General features: G+C 36.3%; 1 protein-coding gene across 1 annotated transcript; it reads right to left on the bottom strand.

Annotated features, from left to right (window-relative positions):
- Positions 1–780: 780 nt before the first annotated feature.
- Positions 781–21596, bottom strand: LOC148112692 (methylsterol monooxygenase 1). Its single transcript, XM_087874896.1, has 6 exons — positions 21416–21596; positions 19722–20029; positions 16323–16471; positions 5737–5863; positions 4868–5022; positions 781–1586 (listed from the first exon to the last, which is right to left on the bottom strand). Exons 2-6 carry the CDS (start codon positions 19974–19976, stop codon positions 1379–1381), a joined length of 894 nt encoding a protein of 297 aa, XP_087731022.1. The 5' UTR covers positions 19977–20029; positions 21416–21596; the 3' UTR covers positions 781–1378.
- Positions 21597–22108: the final 512 nt, after the last annotated feature.

Below are 22108 nucleotides of genomic sequence, written 5' to 3'. Positions count from 1 at the left end.
CTCTCTACATCTCCCACAATGCAATCTCTTAAGGAGACAGCTCTTAATTTTAAGGTAACTAATTCACTATAAATCACTATCTGAAACAGCACAGGAAGGAAGAGATAAGGAGCCTTGCAGTGGCATCCTGCCGTTTTGGGGGAGGGGGGGAAACATCTGTAAAATAAACGACTCCTGCAAGGAAATGCAGTTACCCAGCCAATCCTTTTGTATTAAAAATATTCAGATTTAATTTCTTTTTACTTTATTTGTGTAAATAAAATCTTTTCCCAGCAGCTTTTTTCATATGCATAATCTTTTAAACTATAAATCACTTTTATTACATTTCAAGTAAAAAAAAATAATAGAATAAGCATTGTTTTTGAGGGGATATCAGAAGTGGAAAATGCTGGCACAAAAACACTCTTCAGTGCCCGAAAACCATAAAGCTATACCCCACCCAATTTCTGCAGCAGATGTCTTTAAGAAAAAAAAGTTTATGGCTTTCTAAAAGATAGAATCCCGGTTAAGCAGGTTATACAATTTAGTGTTTTCCATACTAAGTCAGAAAGGCCAAGAAGTATTCAATATAATCTAAGGAAGTTCCTATGGTTTCCTCATGTACATCTCTAGGGATAGTTTTGATTGTATGTAATATAGATGGTTAGTTATCTAAAGTCTCCACTATCAAATTTCAGTGCCCATACACATTCTGTTCCAGTTATCAATACCTGCCACTGTGTATTAACAAAAACATAGCACTTATTGTTTGATAGGAACAAACCAAAAGGAACGAGGAAATAATAGCCTGAACCCCAATATTATTTTATTTGCTGTACAGAAAACATGACAAAGAAATCAACCACAACTATTTTAAGACAAATTATCTTAATAATCAAATCAGCAATTTACAGTTATGTGTAATACAGATTACAATAACATTCATTAAAAGCCAAGTAAAAATATTATTTGTAGCAAATAAAGATGGTTTCTTAAATCTACCTAATTGGGAAAGAGGATTCCCACAAAAGCTTTAATTGGTGAACTCAATGTAGCTGTTCTTTCTAAACTTTAGGATTCAGATTAATGCAAAAAACCTCCCTTATTTTAATTTTAATGTACATCTTTTTTTTTTTACATAATTTCAATCATTTGGTCATATTTAACATTTTCTTAAATATATATTGTATTTGTTTGACATATCTATAGGATAGAAAAAGCACAATCATTTGGAAAATGCATCAGTGAATGTTTTTCCTGCTGCAAACATAAGCTTGGTTGGTTTGTTAAAAGCTGCATTTTGCTTTGAATTGCAATAGTTATTACGTTTTCTAGTTTTAAGCAAAAATACGAGGCCATGTCCCTCTTTGGTGTTCCAAGAGTGTTGCAAATGGGAAATTTATTCCAGCTTCTTTTCCACTGTGTCTTTCTGTTTCTTCTTTTTCTCTTGGTAAGAACTGTACTGCGAATCAGTTCCGAAGAGTTTATCCCACCATGTGAAGGTTGAAGAGTAATTTCCAATGAAGTTCATATGATGGAAGTCATGAAAGCGAGAGCCAGCATAAAAGGGCAGGAAATGTAAAGGATTCAGAGGAATATCATAGCCACTGAAAGGAAAAATAATGAAATGCACAGACTGTTAGATTTACAACATGCAGAAAAAAACTTCTCAACCCTGGGAAGAGATAAGTAACATACTAAGACAAGTTTCTACATTGTGATTATTCCATAAACCTACATAACCTAGTCAAGCATGAGTTTTTCATGTTTTTCATTTTCTCCCATAGTATCTGCCAGCCAATCCGATCTGGCAGGATTGGTGCCCTTTGAGTTCCATTGATTCAACGATCACATCTATAAACATCCCAGAAGAATGCCTTTCTCTGTACCAACAACTGCCCTCTGGAATGTGGTTCCTCACAAGATTTGAATGGCCCAGCCAACTGATGTTTTGAAGGGCCCTTAAAATCTTTGTCCAGGCCTTTGGTGAGGGTAACTCAAGCCCCTTTTTCTTTGTTCCCATCAGCAAGCACCTGGGCAGCAGTCTCCCAATGGGCAGCAGGGTGCTTGCTGGCTGCATGAAAAAAGCCTAGAAACTAGTGGATTGTGATTTCACTGAACTAGGGCTGCATAAAAATCTTGGTTTACGTAGGAAGAACCTGGCTATAGAAAAATACATACATACATACATACATACATACATACATACATACATACATACATACATACACTGCTCAAAAAAAATAAAGGGAACACAAGCAGAAGACATCCGAGAACTGAATGAATGAAATAGCCTTATTAAATACTTTGTTTGTTACATACAGTGGTTTTGTGTTCCCTTTAGTTGTTTGAGCAGTGTATAAATTACTGTATGTAAAGAACAAAGTATTTAATAAGGCTATTTCATATATTAGACGCAATTCTATTTCAGATGGTGTTTTTCCATGCAGCTTCAGTTCATCTATGTAAAGTAGATAGGATAGCCAAGCAGATGTTTTTGATGTTTGATAGCCATGACTTGATTTATTCTGTACTGTTGACAATGACAAGCAGTAGTGGTAATAGTGAATCTCCTTGAATTCTCTTTTGATATTAACATCTCCCAGGCTATCACCACTGACCAGCAACTATGTCTTCCATTGTGCATCTTTACAGAAAACCTCTAATGTTTGTACTGACTCCTGTTATTTCTAGGCACCTGATTTTTCTTGTCCTTTTCTGTTTTTATTACAAGTTCTTTCATTTCATCTTATATTTTATTCTAATCCACTTTCTTTATCCAGGCTCCATTCTTGTATTTCTTTATATTAAAAAAATGCATCTTTCATACTACTTTCTCTTATGATCTATCATTTGTTGTTTATATCTTATGATTTATGATCTATGACATCACTTTGTCGTTTGTATGTACAACGAGAGCTTACGCACTGGATACAAATTCCTTGTATGTTCAATCACACTTGACCGATAAAGAATTCTATTCTATTCCATTCCATGTTGTCCCATAGCTGCACCTAGAACTACACTGTTTCTTTATCAGGTATTGATGGGTTCACTGCAGTCATTCCATTGATGGATTGTACAAACGTTTCTGATTTGATTGAAATTGGAGATTCTGCCGATAGTGTGCAATTTGAGCTTCATATTTGCTGATCTTCTTGGCTATAGCCGTTATTTGATACTTTATTATTTCCAGTGCTTCTTTAACCTTCCTTGTTTCTAGATGATATCATTTGATCAGATTCTTTAGTTTTCTTATTCTTCAGGTTTATTTTTCTTTCATCTGTTCAATATTCTATTTAACTATAAATAAATAATATTCTATTTAACTATAAACTATTTAACGATACAGCACGGAAACGGCATTGGTCGCATTGGTGGATGATCTTTGGAGGGCTCGGGACAGAGGTTGCTCCTCTATCCTGGTCCTATTAGATCTCTCAGCGGCTTTTGATACCATCGACCATGGTATCTTACTGCACCGGCTGGAGGGATTAGGAATAGGGGGCACCGTGCTTCGGTGGTTCTCCTCCTTCCTCTCTGACCGTTCGCAGTTTGTGTTGGCAGGGGGGCAGAGGTCGACCTCGAGGCACCTTATTTGTGGGGTGCCGCAAGGGTCAGTCCTCTCACCCCTTCTGTTCAACATTTATGTAAAACCGCTAGGTGAGATCATCTGTGGTTTTGGGGTGAGTGTTCATCAGTATGCTGATGACACACAGCTATACATCTCCACCCCAGACCACCCCAATGATGCCCTTGCTGTGATGTCCCGTTGCCTGGAGGCCGTGCGGATCTGGATGGGGAGAAACAAGCTCAGACTCAACCCCTCCAAGACCGAGTGGCTGTGGCTTCCGGCGTCCCGGTATAGTCAGCTGGTACCATCACTGACAATAGGGGATGAGATCTTGCTCCCCACAGAGAGGGCCCGCAACTTGGGTGTCCTCCTGGATTCACGGTTATCTTTAGAAGATCATTTGACGGCCGTGGCCAGGGGTGCCTTTTATCAGGTTCGCCTGATCCGCCAGTTGCGTCCCTTTCTGGATCGGGACGCCTTGCGCACGGTCACTCATGCCCTAGTTACCTCCCGTATGGACTACTGTAATGCTCTCTACATGGGGCTCCCCTTGAAAAGCACCCGGAGGCTCCAACTGGTCCAGAACGTAGCCGCACGGGTGATTATGGGCGCAGCTCGTTACGCCCATGTAACACCTCTCCCACGCGAGCTGCACTGGCTCCCGGTGGTCTTCCGGGTACGATTCAAGGTGTTACTTATCACCTTTAAAGCGCTCCGTGGCTTAGGACCTGGGTACCTACGAGACCGTCTTTTGCCACCAATAGCCTCCCACCGACCAGTTCGTTCTCACAGGGAGGGACTACTCAGGGTACCGTCAGTCAAATTATGTCGACTGGCGACTCCCAGGGGGAGGGCCTTCTCTGTGGGGGCTCCAACCCTTTGGAATGAACTGCCCCCGGAGATACGGAATATCCCTGATCTCTGTGCTTTCCGCCATGCCCTCAAGACCCTGATGTTCCAACAGGCAGGGCTAAACATACAAACATGTGAATGATTTTTTAAATGTTATCTAATTCTGGGTTTTATTTAATTGACCAAACTAAGTAATAATTTTAATTAGCAATTTTATGATGTTTGTGTGTCTATATTTTTCTTGACTGTACACCGCCTTGAGTCCTACGGGAGAAAGGCGGTATAGAAATATAATAAATAAATAAATAAACTAGTGAAAACCTTTTTGCCCAAACAATATCTGAAGAATTTAGAAGCTTGTCATGGAGAAGTTATTGACAACTTTTTCAAATAGTTGTTTAAATAATTCTAAAATTTCTGAATCTGAACACAAAGAATCATAAATAAGTAACAGAAGATTACCTGTGAACATCAATGGTCTCTATCAAACGACAAACCATCCATGCCCATAGCAAAATTAGGTGATTACAGAAGACAATTATTCCAATGAAGAATCCAGTTCCAAGGATTAGAGTTTCTAAAGGATGTGCATATTCAGCTTGCATCCCAAATGGTGCCTGAAGAAAAGTATACAGAAAAGGTTTGTGCACGTGTATCCATACTGAAGAAAAAATTCATATATATGCTTCAATATGACTGTTTCAGGAGATTAACTTCCTTCATATGCTAACCTTGAACTCACACAGTTTCAGGAAATGTAAGACTGAATAAATAGAATACATTTCTAAATGTAATAATATTTGCTACTGCTAACTTCAGACAGCACCTTAAAACAGTAGGTGCTGTATAACTGTGAATACTGTATGATTTAAAGACACACAGATAAGATTCTATACATCAGTAAAATTGTGTATTCAGTGAAGTTTTCCTCAACATTTTAAAAAGATCATGCTAAAGAGGTTGCTTGAAATTTTCATATTATTTTAGAAACAAAAATTAGTTATTCAAATAAAACTGACAAATGTACAAATGTTTTGCAAAAAATATTGTTGGTTTACTGCAATGTTTAAAACTCTTCACCTCTTGTAAACCTTTCTGGTCTCATACGATAGGAAGAACTTTAAATAAAGAAATCATATAGACAAATAATAAACCCCAGGTTTCGTCTCCCTATTTCTAAAAATAATAACTAACATAACTGTCCATTGCTTGAAATTTTAAAGTTGCAATCATATACCGAAACAAGTTCCGGTGAGTTGCATGGAATGTTCTTATTGGTAAGCGCATATACAACTTAATCATGTAAACCAAAAACTTAAGAAATTACATACAAGAAATTCATGATGTACTTTGTGGATGTATTTATAAATTCTCTTATGATGAAGTAGTCGATGCAAGAAATAATGCCAGGTATCTTCAATCACAGCACATCCAAAACACTGAGCAAGTATCACAAACCTTTAAAAGAAAAATTAGTTTTTGAGATATATATTTGTGTAATCTATCCAATGACCAATGCTAGAAACCTGACATAACATACACAGAAATTTTAATAAAATATTTTTCCTTCTTGGAGCAACAAGCACAGCAAAATAAATTGTTTTTTGAGAAAGACAGGAAACAGTAATTACATATGATGTAGTTTATGTTATATTTAAAATAAAATAGCACTTAGGCTTCAAATTTCATCTTGAATAAAGATATCCAGGTATTATCTATTATATTTGTATTTGTTTTGTAGAATGAATAAGTGATAAAATTTGAAGAATGTATAGAGATTAACAGACAATTAGGAATAACAGACACTGCCTCCCCCAGCACCCGTAGGGGTGTGTGGGTGTGTGTGTATTCCAGCATAACTCTGGAATGCCTCGAGTAATTTCAACAAAACTTGGTCCCAGATGGCTTACCCTCTAGAAATAAATACTGAGGGTGGAGGGGGGCAACCCTGGTGTGTATGTATGTGTGTGTGTGTTTTCCAGCATAATTCTGGAACGCCTGGGTCATTAGGAGAGTGAGTGTGGGGTCCTAGAGTGGCAATTATTTGTGATGTCAGTTCCTTCGCAGCTTCCTCTAGAAAGCCAGCTGTGACATTCGCCCTCCAGTGGACCAATGGGGAAGTGCATGATGGATTTGGGGCAAAGTGCCAGGATAATAGACAGGGTGGGAAAGAGGAGCACATGGGAGGGGGAAGGGAGAGGGCAGGGATGATGGGCATGGGAGTAGGGGGAAGAAAGGCACTTCTCTCATGTAATGTAAGAATATAAGAACCAGGCTTTTGTTTGTTTTACCACACATCTGTTGCATTTATTCCTAGTCATAATGAAAACTTTTGGGAAGCTGACTGAAAGCAAAATTCTTTATTTAAATGGATGATTTTATTTCTTTATTTGTTCAACTTGTATGCTGCCTTTCTCTGAAGACTCAATGATGAATTTAGATTTAGTACAGAAGGTATTGTTCATTTGATTTTAAGGCTTATATTTTTTTTAAAAAAGAATTAACAACAACTCTTTATTCATGTTTATATTGTGCTTACTGTAGAATCTTTCAGTTTGAAAAAGCATAATGTCCATCTGTATTAACAATTGTGTTGACAGTTTGTGCTTATTTTCAATTGCCTTAAAAGCATTTTCAATCCCTCAGAAGCCTCTGACAACCTTCCTTCCTTCCCCCCATCTGCCCCTTTCATCTAGGACACAGCATTCTCTAGTTTTTAATAAATTTGAAATTACTGAATCAAAGATTCAAAAACATTTTTGGTCAAACTTCTAGAAATTTCTCCCAAATCCAGTCCTTTATCAGCATATCAGTATTTTTTTTTATTGAAAAAGTTTTCAAATACAAATTTTTCCCCCTTTTTTCCCCCTCCCCCTCCCTAACCCCCCCTCCACACCCATCCCCCCTGTTACGATATTTTCAGGATCAGACTCAATAAATGAATTAAGAGTTAGATATTCAAATAAAGCAGTGTTTATTTACAGAAGGCATTCTATATTCACTGAATAATCACAGATAGAAGCACAGAAAGAATGCATACAGCTCCTTATATATACATGGGGTGGAGCTAGATATGGGAGTGGTTAAATATGAATATATTAAGTAGTGAAGAATAAGTTAACCCCTGATATTCTGGTCATGTACTATTTACATAATAAAGAATAAGGCATTTACTTGTGACAAATCCCCCTCTAAATGCCGATTCGATATATTACAACAATTACATTCAGATTCAGAACAATATAAAACTTGTAACTTAGAAGTCAAGTATTTATGCTGCTTAGAAGGCAAAGGCTTTGTCAATATGTCAGCTATTTGCTCTGATGTTTCGCAATGAACTGCTTTAATAAATCCATCCTGAGATAACTGCCTTACATGTTTGAATTTTATATCTATATGTCTGGACCTTTGTCCAATAGCATCAGATCTAGATATTTCAATAGCAGCCTTGTTATCTTCATGTATGATAAATGGTAATGTAGGTTTTTTTCAAGTGTTTGACAATAAGTCATTAAACCATATGAGGTTATTTGAAGCTTTAGACAGACAAACATATTCTGCCTCAGTCGTTGAGGTGGCTACTAAATCTTGTTTACCAGTATACCAGTAAACTGGACAATCGTTAAGGAAAAATATATAGCCAGATGTACTTTTTCTACATGTGGTATCGCCAGCCCAATCCGCATCGGCATAACATGTGAGGATGGGCTCTTTGACATTATTAGGTTCCAATAATAAACAGAAGTCTAAACTATTCTTTAAATATCTTAATATTCTTTTGACAGCTTCCCAATGATATAATAATGGTTTGCTGACGTGCCTAGACAACAAGTTGAGAGGCAAAGCAATATCAGGTCTAGTCCAGTTGGAAATATATAGAAGGGAACCGATGACTGATCTGTAAAGTGTATTATCTTTAAATTCAGGGGATGACTCATCCGTGTTCCTCAAGAAATCAGTTTGCATGGGAGTATCACAGGGCTTAGCATTATTTAAGTTACATTTATTCAGAAGTTCTATAATCTTATCTCTTTGAGAAAGTTTGAATCCCCTTTTTGTTTTACTGATTTGAACTCCAAGATATTTATTTACCTTACCTAATGATTTCAAAGAGAAATGTTCATTTAGTTTTGCTACAAATGTTTCTCTCCTCTCCTTATGTTTACCTATATACAAAATATCATCCACATAAATTAACACAAATTCTAGAGAATCACCCTCTTTTTTGACAAAAAAACAGTTATCAGCAGTAGTGGCATTGAAATTCATAGTTTTGAGTACTTTGACTAAACATTCATACCATCGTTTGCCAGATTGTTTCAACCCGTATAAACTTTTGTTTAGCAACTACGTTTCATTTTTGTTTGTGTATTGACTATGAGGTGCTCTCACATATATTTCCTTATCTAATTTTGCATGTAGATATGCAGTCTGTATGTCGTATTGGAATACATCAAGGTTAAGTGCTGATGCTATAACCAGAGCCGTTTTAACACTCTCAGTTCTTATTGTGGGAGAGTATGTGTCTGTGTAATCCTCGGGATATTTTTGTGCATAACCTTGTGCAACTAGTCTAGCTTTGTATAAGGTGTTGCCTCCCTCTAAGTTTTTGATTTTATATATCCACCTGGTGCCAATAACAGTTTTATCTTTAGGTGCAGGTGTAGGTGTGAATACATTTAATTCTCGTAAACTATCCATTTCTTTAGTCATGGCTGATTCCCACTTTTTCTTTTCTTCGGGGGGAAGTTTTAACACTTCCTTGTATGTGTTTGGTGTTGATGTTTCTCCATCCATATACATTACATAATCTTTGTACTTGTTTGGCACTTGATTTCTGTTACTTCTGATCGTTCTTTCTGGTTTACTATCATTGTCATGTAGATACCTTGCTTCCTTTTTTGTTAATGAATCTGTCTTTATTTTGTGTTGACTGTTTGTCCATGTTTTGTTTTTGTTTTTATGTGAGTTGTGATTGTATTCTTCTCTAATCTTCTTTTCTTGATGTTTAGTGTCTGTATTAGTGTTTGGGAATATTTCATTAAGATGTATTTTAGACCAGTTGGCCTGTTCATGGAATACAGCCGTTCTGGAAACTATAAATTTGTTATTATTATCGATAAATCTGTACCCTTTTGTGCCTGTTTCGTATCCCATGAATCTGAGTCTTCTGGATACGTTCTCACCTTTACGTCTCAACTGTTTAGGTATGTGTACGTCTGCAGTGACTCCAAATATGTGCATGTGTGCTATTTTGGGTTTCTTACTATACATTACTTCATATGGTGTCTTGTTAACAATGCTGGACCAAGTTCTATTTTGTGTATAATTGGAATATTGTAAAGCTTCTGACCAGAATTGTTTACCTAAGCCAGCATCTTCTAATGTGCATCTAATCATGGTTTGTAATGTTGAGTTCTTTCTCTCTGCCACTCCATTTTGGAATGCAGAGAAAGGGCTAGATGTGTAGTGTAACATCCCTTTGTCTTTTAGCCATTGGGAGAATTCTTTTGACATGAATTCACATCCCCTATCTGTCATAATTTGTTTTATTCTAATATTATGTTGTGTTTCTACACGTTTATAGAACTCCTTAAATTTCTGAAAGGTTTCATCTTTTTGCTTTAGTGTATAGACAAACCCATAACGACTATAGTCATCCACAATGGTTAGAAAATAACGTTTTCTATATGTGATTGATGGTGTTAATGGACCAACTAGATCCATGTGTACCAAGTCAAAAATTTTGTTGGTTGATCTTGTTGACTTTCTGGGTTTGGGACTAGTTTTGAGTTTTGTAGATTTACATACTGAGCATTCCAAATAGTTTTTACAATTTTTTATTTTAACACCTTCAGCATGTTCAGTCATCTTTTGTACTACAGGAAAACTGGCATGTCCTAATTTCCTATGTAAGACATGAGCACACTCATCATGAATTGGTTTACCAATTTTAGGTTTTTTGTCATTGGGTGTGTCTTTGTGATTATGAATAATCTCATGTTCCTCATTGTCACTATTACTATTGTCTCCATTATCTATGTCATCGTTATCTTCTATGTTTGAATCAATGTTGTGTAACCATCTCTCTTTTGTCACTAAATAAGGTAGACCTCCTTTAATAACCACAGTACCTATGCTTATTCTGTTTTTCTCTAATGTTGCTTTTCCCTTTGAGAACACAATATTTATGTCAGAATCTCTGCTTAGTTTTATTGCACTAAGTATGTTATGAGGTATTTGAGGTATTAACAATACCCCCTCTATTTTTCCTAGGCCAGGTAAGGTTATATTTCCTCTACCTATGACTTGGACCTTTTCTTGATTAGCTACTTTAATTACAAATTTATCTTCTACAAATGAAGATAATATATTTTTATTATTTGTAGTGTGATTAGTTGCTCCAGAATCGATAAGCCAATCGTTGTCTTCTGTCTGTTGTATGTTAGTGTTGTCATGTTTGTTTAATCCATTCAGTGAACCAGACCTTCTATCTTTTGAATTATCCCTGCCCCCTCTACGTTCTCTATAGTTGGGTGGATTTCTATATCTATGTCTATCAATTGATGACTGTCTGTTGTGGTATCTATTTCTATGGTCTGAATTTTGTCTATCTCTGAGGAGTTTAGGACAATCTCTCCTATTATGTTCCTTGGATCCACAGTTGTGGCACCTAATTGGTTCATGATATCTTTCTTGAAATGCTACCCTCTTATATTGTTTATGTTCCATGTGATTGTTACAACGACTCCTCCTTGAATTATCTTCAGCTATTAGCTTATTAGATAGATTTTCTATGGATAAATATCCTAAATTGATTGTGTCTAAGTGAGATATATAGTTATCCCATGATGGGTCTAGTGAGTTAATGATAACACTCTTCATTGTTTGATCTGAAATTATTTCCCCCCTTAAATGCAGTTCTGCTCTAATTTTGTTCAAAGATATTAAATGTTCACTTATGGTAACCCCTGGCTTTATCCTAGCTGAGAAGAAATCCTTAGACATTCTTGTTGTAGTGGCTACACTTTCACTGTGAAACAATTTAAACATGCATTGAATAATTTCTGAGACAGTCAGATTTTGCTTAATACTGTGGTACATGGCAGGAGATATACTGGAAATTAATAAGAAAAATGCTCTATGGTGTAAGCAGTCCAATTTTAGAGTCCAAGGTCTTTTTGGGGGGTTAGTAATAAAAAATAGTAAGTTTTCTTTTAGAAAGACAACCTGGAGCTGCTGACACCATTCTTGTAAATTAATACCATCTATTCTCAGTTTTGGGAAGTCATTGGGCAAATTCCCAATATTGTTGGATCCATTACTTACAACTGGGGGTAGTCCGTGATCTTGTAAATGTTGAAAGTTGCAAAATGGCGTGGGTATGCTTGCAACGAGTCTGAATGGTTCTCTCCGTTCCTCATGTCCCCCGAAGCTGTCTGCGTAGTCTCGCACATGCGCGTTGTTCATTTCGCTCCTGAAGCCGTTGCGAGAGGTTCTTGCTGCAGCAGCTCCCCCGCATTGCTCTTCCTCTGAGGAGTCGGTCTCCGGATCGATCTTGGGAGTCCTGGTGATAGTAGGCGCTCGCTTTCTTTCGTTGAGGACGCTGGTCCTTGGGATCGTCTGTGGTGTGGGGTGGTATCTGCAGGGCTCTCTGGGTTCAGGCGTCGGTGCTCTCGTCGTTTGGATAGAAGCGGGTATATTCTGAGATGTTTGCTTGCTTGCTTGTCTCTTCGTTGATTCTTTGGTGATTTTCAATTTTGGTCCAAAAGCTGCAAAGAGCGTTTTCATTGGTGACTTTACCCGCATATCTATTGAAGCTTCTTCGATTTCTGTGTCTGATTCTTCTGATGTGTAGATTTTCTCCTTTTCATTTCTTGCATCGAGTAAGGCTTTTCGCGCCAGATATTTTGAATCCTGCTTTCTGATAGGCTCTGCTTCGCTCATCTTAGGGGTCTGTTGAAACCAAGATGGCTGCCATTCGAAATTTTGCGCGGGACTGTTAGTTTTCTTTTTCGCTGTATTTTTGTCTGCAGGCAGATCGCTCACCGTTTTTGAGTCTTTAGATTTATCCGTAACGATGTGCTTCTCTCTCGCTGCTCCGTTGTTTTTTAATATGTCTTGGAGGTTCACGATGAGATTTTCATCGTTCTTTTGGCTTTTTAAGAGTTTTAGTATCTCTGACCTGAGTTCGTTGTTTTGTATTTCGTTTTCTTCTTGGTCATCAGTTTCATCCATTATTTCTTTGTTGTCAGTAGTGCAGTCTTCAGATTCTCTCGATATTGCATTCGTGGACTCATCGATTATTTCTTGATCTGCTTCCATTTCTTTGCTGTATGCCCTGGTGTTGGGCCTTTCTCTTTTGTTTCTGGAGTTTTCTCTCTCAGACATATTTAAAGTTTTATTGAGTCAATTTAACCATCCTCTGCTACCAGATTGTTACGATATTTTCAGGATCAGACTCAATAAATGAATTAAGAGTTAGATATTCAAATAAAGCACTGTTTATTTACAGAAGGCATTCTATATTCACTGAATAATCACAGATAGAAGCACAGAAAGAATGCATACAGCGCCTTATATATACATGGGGTGGAGCTAGATATGGGAGTGGTTAAATATGAATATATTAAGTAGTGAAGAATAAGTTAACCCCTGATATTCTGGTCATGTACTATTTACATAATAAAGAATAAGGCATTTACTTGTGACACCCCCCTGTGACTTCTTCGTAACAAAAAACCTAATTCATAACAGATTACTTACTCCCTCCTCTAAATACTGACCTTTACTTACTAAAAATATTATTAATATTATAACATCCCCCTTTATCCATACATTTCAAGAAAGAAAGAAAAAAAAAAGACATTATACTATAACATTGTAAAATAACTTCTAATTTAGCATAATAGTATTATAACTCCCAATTTGGCAATAATCTGCCCTTTTTTTTCTTCTCCCAAACTTATATTACAACAAATCAAAACCACCTTCCGCTTTAAAACTATACAATAAATCCTACTTTAACATTTAATCTTCTGTATGTATTACTATAACATTTCAAAGCGGCCTTCCCCATAAAATCTAATTTAACATTTATTCCACTCTATCCATTTCCTCCACTCCCCTAAATATATCACTTAAAAATCCCTTTTCTTAAACTAATCAATCTGCAACCTAGCTTATTCACGCACTGTCCTGCAAAATTACCATACACAACAATTCTTAATATCTTTGATTCACTGCCCACGCTACTTAAAAATATATGTATATATATATTCCATTATATCTAAATAAAAAAGAAATGACAATGACTTTAAATTTATAGTCCATATAATATCTTCTTGAAAGTCTTTCCACTGGATTGTTAGGACCATCATCCATAATAGGGTAACATAGCTTGCTGATGCAACAGTTTATTCAAAATCTTCAATCATATCCGCCCCCATCAGTAGTAAATATCCTCTTATATGTATAAAAGTAAAAACAACCACCCGAGTGACATTATAATTATATTCCATATAGTAATAATTGTGGCTTTCATCAGGATTATTGATTCCCATCATCGTAGTGGGTAACAACCTGATCTTCTGCTTGCCCCCGCATAATTCTCTTGCCTTATGATTCAAGATAATTATAATATATTTATCAGCACAAAAAAGGAATTCCAAAGTGGATAATTCAAATCCATCAGTTTAAGGCTCTTTTCACATCCCAAGATTACGGCAATGCAGAGATCTGTCACTATCCTCAGGATAATATTGACCAATACGTCGCCTCCTCTATATTTTCACATACTCATTCATTTTTTAAAGTCACTGGCTTCACTGTTGCTTGATTTAGAAATTTCTATTTTGATGCAACCTATTTCTTTTTTTTCTTTTCTTTTTGTGGGTTTGATTTCGATCCGGGTTTCCTTTCTACAGATTGTGTATCAACTAATCGGTTTTCATTCTGCTTTGTAGATTGGTCTTGTTGGTTTTGTTTTTGTGTCTCATGTTTCTTTTTTATCCCTTGTATATCCCCTAATTGGTTTCCATGCTTGTCCTTGACTTGATAAGTCATCACGTTAAAGTCAGATGCCACTTCTCTCAAATTTGTAGATAATCCAGCTGGGGTATCCGAAAAATCCAAAGGCAATTTATCTGGTACAGTCTCTGTAATTCGATATTTTCCCTTTATTTCCAGCTCCTTCTGCTTATCCTGTATTATACCTGAAGATGTTAAGTTCATTTTCAACCTATTTTGATAAAATTCTTCCGCTCTTTCAACAGTATTTAGCTGGTATCTTTCTCCTTGATATCTCAATATGATACCAACTGGGGCGTCCCACCTAAATGGGATATTTCTCTTTTTTAACTCAGCCACCAGAAAACCAAATTTCTTCCTTTCCGTTAATATCTTAGGTGGGAGTTCTTTGTAAATCCAAATCTTTCTTCCATACGATTGCAAATTAGAATTGAAGGAATTTTGCACAATATTATTCCTAATTTCTTTATCTGTAAAATAAATCACCACATCTCTAGGCAGTTGCCTTTGCTTGGCAATCCAGGAATTTATTCTGTAAACTCTGTCAATCCTACAAAACACGTCCTCAGGTTGAACCTTTAAAATCCCAGCTAGAATTTCAGAAGATATTTTCCTTAAATCATCTCTGTTATTTTCCTGCAAACCTCTCAGTCTTATCGCATATTCTGTAAAATTATATTGTACCATTAGAACTTCTCTTTCAATCGTCTGTTGCAGATTTTCTACGTTACCAGACTTTTGATCAGCCTCCATTTTAGGTTTTTCTTCTGAGCTATTATCCTGAGTGTTTATCAAATCATTTTCAATTTTTTGGATTCTATTGTCCAATTTATCTTGAGTTTCTTCCATTTTAGACTCTAGTAAATTAATATTTGTATCCAACTGTATCATAAATTCTGAAAAACCATTAACCACTTTTAAAATTTTTCGCTCCAAAAAATCAAACTTAGATTTCACCATTTCTTTAATTTCCTGCTTAAATTTTTCAAGATGCTGATTCACAATCTCATCCCTTCTTTCAATCTCCTCCAAGAGAAATTCTATTATATTGAAATCAGGTTTCTGAGACTGGAGAGTTAAAGCTTGTTCCTTTAAATTGTTAGTGGGGGAATCCCCCCCCACTACTTGTTTGTCTGACTTTATAAGTCTCAGTGCCATGTTTCCGCCCAGGCAAGCTTTGTTAAAAGAAAAAAAAAAACAAGAAAAAAGACTTCTTTCCAATAAAGAACAATGTCAAGTCTCCAGGGAGAAAAAAGAGAGAAAAAAAACACAGGAGCGAAGTTTTGTCTGCAAATGTAGCCAGTGGTATTTATTCCGCTACATTGTAATAATAGAAAACGGAAGGACTTTCCCTTTCAGCCTCTTCTCCAGCCGCGGCAGACGCCATTTTAAAAAGCTTTTTTTCCCCCCCCTTTCCTTTCCTCTTCTCTCTTAAGTAGTTTTTTTGAAAAATAAGTAAAATACTTGCGATTCAGTATTACAGGTCCAGCTCACATTTTCTTTGAATAATCTGTTAAATTCGCAGGCTTGCTTTTGACGCCTGGCTCTGCATTAGCAGAGGTCTCCCAAAGCCCGGAGCAGCGGCTGGGGATATGGGGCATCTCATCCGCTCCGTCCCAAAAGTAAAAGAAAAACTTTTGGGACTATGCAGAGAGTTCTACCCACCCCTGCCGGCTCTATCTCCGTTTCCTCGTGGAAACGGAGTTTTTTTCGAGCCGCTATTCCGCTGTGAAGGCGGCTCTAACAGGCAATGGAAGCTGACGATCCCGAAGGAACATCTGGCGGCGGCCAGCAGCAAACCGGAAGAGTCAGCATATCAGTATTTTTAATGTGTGGAAATATGTATTTTTATCAAACAAATAATGACAAATAATTGAATATTACTTACCATCTTGGCATCTTTTCCCAGTTATAAGGAATATTGAAATATTCTGTGAAATAATAGGTACCACATATGAGAGGCAGCTGAATAAAAAAGTGATTGAACATAAGTTGTTTGAAACATTTCCATTGTCCTGTCCATGTTTCTGGTTTATCCTATAAGAGCGGCAAATAAACAAAAATAATTAAATAGTGCATATAGCAAACTGATTACATTTTTCCTACAGGCTCTCTTCCTATAATAAAACATATCACAACATATTCTGGACTTCTGTTGCAATATCTCCTACAGTACATGTAAAGATTTGAGATTATACAATTTTGTCCTTGCCCTCTACTCCACATGCCCGTTTATTCCAATTACTGAGATAGGAAAATTACTGCCCATTCATATGATTCTCTTAATTAAGAATACAATCTTAGGCAAGTTTACTTACAAACATAAGTGTCATTATGTTCAATGGTATTTTCTCCATAAGTATGGATAGGACTACAGCAAAGTAAGCTGCTTAACTTGAGTTCAAATATTACACTGCAAAATGTGTATTCTTGAAATGAGGTGATTTGAATATGAACCATCTGATTTTTTAAAAAAATTAGAGAACTGTTATCTGATTATTTTTAATTTTGATTTTATTTGTCCTGCACTGAGATTAATAATTTCAAGCGAGATTTCTTCTGATGCACTTTAGTCAATACAAATATTAGTGAGGATTCAATAAATAATTCAAACATTATATAAGTTATAAATCAACTACTTTAAGTTATAAATCTAGTTAAAGTTCTGCTTTAAATAAAGTTTTCTGTAGGCAAGAGCTATGTATATGGCTGCTGGTTAAAGGACGGCCTGTAATTTCATGATATTTCATGAATTTCATAAAGACTTTAGTCTTCTTCCATCAAATAATTTGCAGACACATTATCAACAGGTTTTTCAAGTGATTAGCTCTAAGCCTGATACAAAAGCTTTTTGTTTTCATGATTTTTTAAAAGTTATATTTTCACAATTTGTTGAGTGTAAATACTGAAGCTTAGCATTTATTGCATCTCAGCATATCTTTGAATAGATCTTTGTAGTTAAGAGTAGCCAAATAATACCCCAGTAGGCAGGGTAGATAAAAATCAATGATTTTTTTTAAAAAATAAAAAAAATCAGATTTTTTAAATTTAAATCGGATTTTTTTGATTTTTATCGAATTTATTTTAATAAAAAACTTTTGGGGTAAAAATCTATCGTAAGAGTTTTCTATTTAAGATACATACATTTAGTTTATTCAGCATGAAATGGAGCTTAGTTATGTAGCATGAGGCTGTATATTCTGCAACACTGGGACTATCGGTGAGTCAACAGTGGGTCAAAGGAGTAGCAGAGATGACAGTTGCTCTTTAAAAATTATGATTTAAATCGAGTTGATTTAAATCAAGCCTTTTTACTAGTGATTTAAATTGTGATTTAAATCAACTCGATTTAAATCAAATCCACCCTGCCAGTAGGTAAATTTAATTTAATGTAATCATCAGAGTTTCAAGTCCTTTTTATTCATTTCTTTCAATACTACCAGATAAAACTGAAATTTGATACCAATTTTTTGCAAAAGAGCCAATAGACACAAATTTCACATTAGGACACCTCACAATAAGGACAAAGAAGTATCAGATCATTTTAACCTCCCAGGACACTCAACAGCCACAAAGGCTTTTAACGCACTATAAATGTAATTATATGTAATTTTAAATTGTAATTTATTTTATACGTAGTTTGCATCTGTGTAATAATCTTTCCTCTCCCTTCATTCTTCCTCATTCCAATTCAAATCCTAAATGTAGTCATTCTGGGCATTTAAAGAAATGAACTTCAATGACATTTGAAATTTAATGACACAAAAACAGCTATCAGAAAGTTTCTGATATTTCACTAACAAAGTTAGTGTGTTAACAAAGGTTAAAACTGGCACAGGAACAGATATTTTTTCTAACGAAATGCAAACAACATATCATTCCTAAAGGAATGAAATAACCTACAGTCTGAATAACAGAATAGAATAACAGAGTTAGAAGGGACCTTGGAGGTCTTCTGGCCCAAGCCCCTGCTCAAGCTGGAGACCCTATACCACTTCAGACAAATGGTTGTCCAATCTCCTCTTAAAAACTTCCAGTGTTGCAGCATTTACAACTTCTGGAGGCAAGTTGCTCCACAGGTTAATTGTTCTCACTGTTAGGAAATTTCTCCTTAGTTCTAGCCAGGCTCTACACAAAACCACATTTGTTCTGATCCACTTAACAGAAATGCTTAACTGGTGGAATTAAACCAAGCATTCAGGAGACGAAACTATCCATAGAACAATGGATAGTTTAGAAGAAAGCAATAGGGCCAGATCAATTCCTGGGGAGCAGCTAGTAAAAAATAGGCATCAGAAACAGAACAACATAACACTACCTAGTCATTTACAGCTCACAGTTCAAACTACTGAAACACATTATTAATAAGCTACAGCTAGACAAAGACACTGCATTATCTCAGACAATTGGGTGGCAGGCCCATACTTGCATATAGCCACCCAATCTAAACAAATTCTCCAATCAAGAGTATCAATAAGAAAAAAATGCTAATATGGAACCGAATCCTACAATAAACTCATGTCTGTTTTGCTCCATCATCATCACAAGCCACACACACAATTAGAGGTGCCTTCACATGGTCTTTCTCTAATGTGATTCATGCCACCATCTACCAGGAATTTCCCTTTGGATTTTCCATAGGACAAATGGGACAAACTTTGCACAAAAGAATCAATGAACACATTTGACACCAGAACTCAAAACAAGAAAAAAAAAATGATTCCAAATTTTGGACATTTTATGGCATATCTCAAAGTGCCAGTTTTGGAAAAACAGGACTTTAACTCCACCACTGAATGAAAGGTTGCTGAACTTGCATGTTATTTATTTATTTTTATCCCCCCTTTTTACAAGTGGCTGAAGACAAAACATACTTAAAATTCCTTCCTCCTATTCTCTCCACAACCCTGGGAGATGGTTGGGTTGAGAGAGAATGACAGTCCCAAAGTCACTCAGATGGATGGATGGAATGACATATCTCCCAAAAGTTTTAGCAATCTCAGAACATCTCAACAAACATAATGTTTTTAACATAATACAAATTCTAACTGATATACTAATAATCTATTTTACACTGCATTTCCCTAACCAATGGTCTTGCCCTCCTTACTCCCATCGCACCCCAATTTAAATCCTACATTAGTATGATAAAGTGAGTTGCATATCATAAACATTTATACATTTTAATAGCAATTCTTAGCTATAAAAAGTGCTACCAAACTCCTGCTAATGTTTTAGCACTATAGATTAACATTGTGTTCTCTTCACTTTTAAAATTCCATCTTACCTGCTGTATTTTATATTTTTGCATATAAGGTATAAACTGAAATACAAATCCAGGTAAGCATATTAAAAAATAGGAAAGTTCATGAGCAAGAAGTGAACCCCAAGTTGCAATCTGGAATTTAGTGTAATTGTCCAGCATAGAGGTCCAAGCATTTTTAAGTGGTTGTTGTAGTGGATTCTCAGGCAGCAAAGAGTCAATGTATTCTATAGCAAGGTAGGCGGAATGCAGTATCTCAGAACTATTGTTATTCGCCATCGTTCAGTTCTGGCACATCACACTGACAGTTTCTTAACAAAGTTTCTATGAATCTGTAAAATGTCAAATTGAGAGAACTCGATAAATGGTAAGACTTAAACAGCAGTGCAATATTAATATCTTTATTCTATATTACAGCACACACTACACAAGCAGGTTTGCGATTGCTAGAACTTAAATTTGCAGTTACATTTTGAGAGTATTTCATCTAGAGTCCATGTAAAAATTCCACAAAAAATGAGATTCATAATTGTCCCCATTCTGAGCATATGGATATGATTTACATTTTGACTATGGTCTCATATCAGGTGCCTGTAAAAACACCAAAAGGTTTTAGATGAGTAATTGTAATGGATTTCTAGATACAGATGGATGTAATTTGATGATGGCTTCACTTGAATCATGATAAAAGTAGTTACCTGCCTCAGAAATCTGAGTTTATCCAGGTTTATTTTAATTTAGGTATTTTTTTAATTTTCAAAAAACCTTTATTAAAATTTAAAATATTAAAATACAAATAGATACATCTGTAACTAAAATACATCCATGATATTTGTACAATTCAACGTCGTTCTAACAGTACACAAATCTTAACTCTAAATTGTGTTTACATATATTTGATCAAGAAGGAATATCTGTGAATATTATGAATGGAGTTAAGATTTGTGTAATTTATGTAATTTAATATAATCACCAGTAAAGGCATTTTGCATGAGAGAGATAATATGGGGCAGCTGATTTATTCTACCCGTTGCTTTCCAGAAGTATTGTGAGGCAGTTCTAATTGCTAACTGCTACAACTAAAAAGAACATCGTGTTGGGGCAATGTTTGTCTAGAATATTTGATACGAAACCATTTTAAGCCATTCATTAACCCTGATCTGCACTGGACCTTTGTGAAAACATCATGGGGGGGGACGGGGGGGACAGATACATTGCCTTGAGTGCCTTGGAGAAAAGTCCAGGACCAAGTTATTTTTATTCAGATGTTTCCTTCTTTTGCAACCATTATGAGTAAATGTATCATCTGTTGGAGAAGTACCTTTCAATGATCCCCTCATCTGCAAGAAACAAATCTCCCTCCCTAATTCAGAAATCTGCTTTGTTTCTGACGGAGATGCATTAGAAATTACTTAAAACGATCATGCATCGCAGCTAAGCGATATCCACCCCTCCCTCCCCCGCAAACACACCCCTAATAAAAGGGGAAAGAAGCGAAACACACACAAATAAACATGCGGAGGGGGTTTGTCATTCTTTGGGGATGTTTAATAGGCTAACATACTGAAAGGCAATGAGTTCACTTCGGGAAAGTGCCTCTTCCTGCATTTCCACCCTCCGCATGATGAGACCGGTTCATTGCGCTGCAGAAAGGCCGGAAAGGCACAGGTCCACACAACCACACAGCCACACTCGAGCGATGCCTCCGGTTCGCTTACCTGGCGCAGCTCTCTCCGCAAAGCTCCGGTGGAGGGAAGGGGGCAAAAGGCAAATTCGCCCTCAGCGCGAGCTCTTCGGAAAGAAGCTCCCCGGGAATAGCTGTGAAGGCTTGCGCTGCTCCGATTGGCTAAAGCGCGAGATGTCGTCACGATCAGGCGTGCGCTCGCTCGACAACACACGGAGGCCGCGGATTATAATTGGAGGAAGGAATGGAGTGAGGATGGGTAGGTTTCTTGGGGCAACCTATAGTGGACATCACTTCACCAATGAGGATAGGCGGGATACTGTAGCAGGGGTGGTTACCACGGAAACCGCAAGAGTTTCCTGCTCTGTTGTGTTTTGTTTAAATGAAAACGATATTTGATAGAACCCGGTTAAGGAATGCAGGCTTTCAAGCCAAACCTATCAAGCAGGCTTTCATTGACATACATGCAGTAAAAATGAATAGCTTAAGCTACCTGGGCAAATATATATATATTCTTTTTTTTTTTAATTATTAAAGTTTTTTTAAAAAACAAACAAAAACAGATATATACATCTTCTTTTCAACATGTTCGCATCAGTGATCCACATTTATACATTTTCTCTTTTTTAATATATCTTATTCTAGTATACCCTTATAATATATTCTATCATTCTAGTTATTTTATTTACATTTGACATAAACATGTACCGAATTTCCTTTCCACAAT

Source organism: Pantherophis guttatus, chromosome 8 (assembly GCF_059756535.1).
Source record: "Pantherophis guttatus breed Tessera chromosome 8, ASM5975653v1, whole genome shotgun sequence".
Taxonomy (NCBI): domain Eukaryota; kingdom Metazoa; phylum Chordata; class Lepidosauria; order Squamata; family Colubridae; genus Pantherophis; species Pantherophis guttatus.
This window is presented reverse-complemented; position numbering and strand designations above follow the sequence as displayed.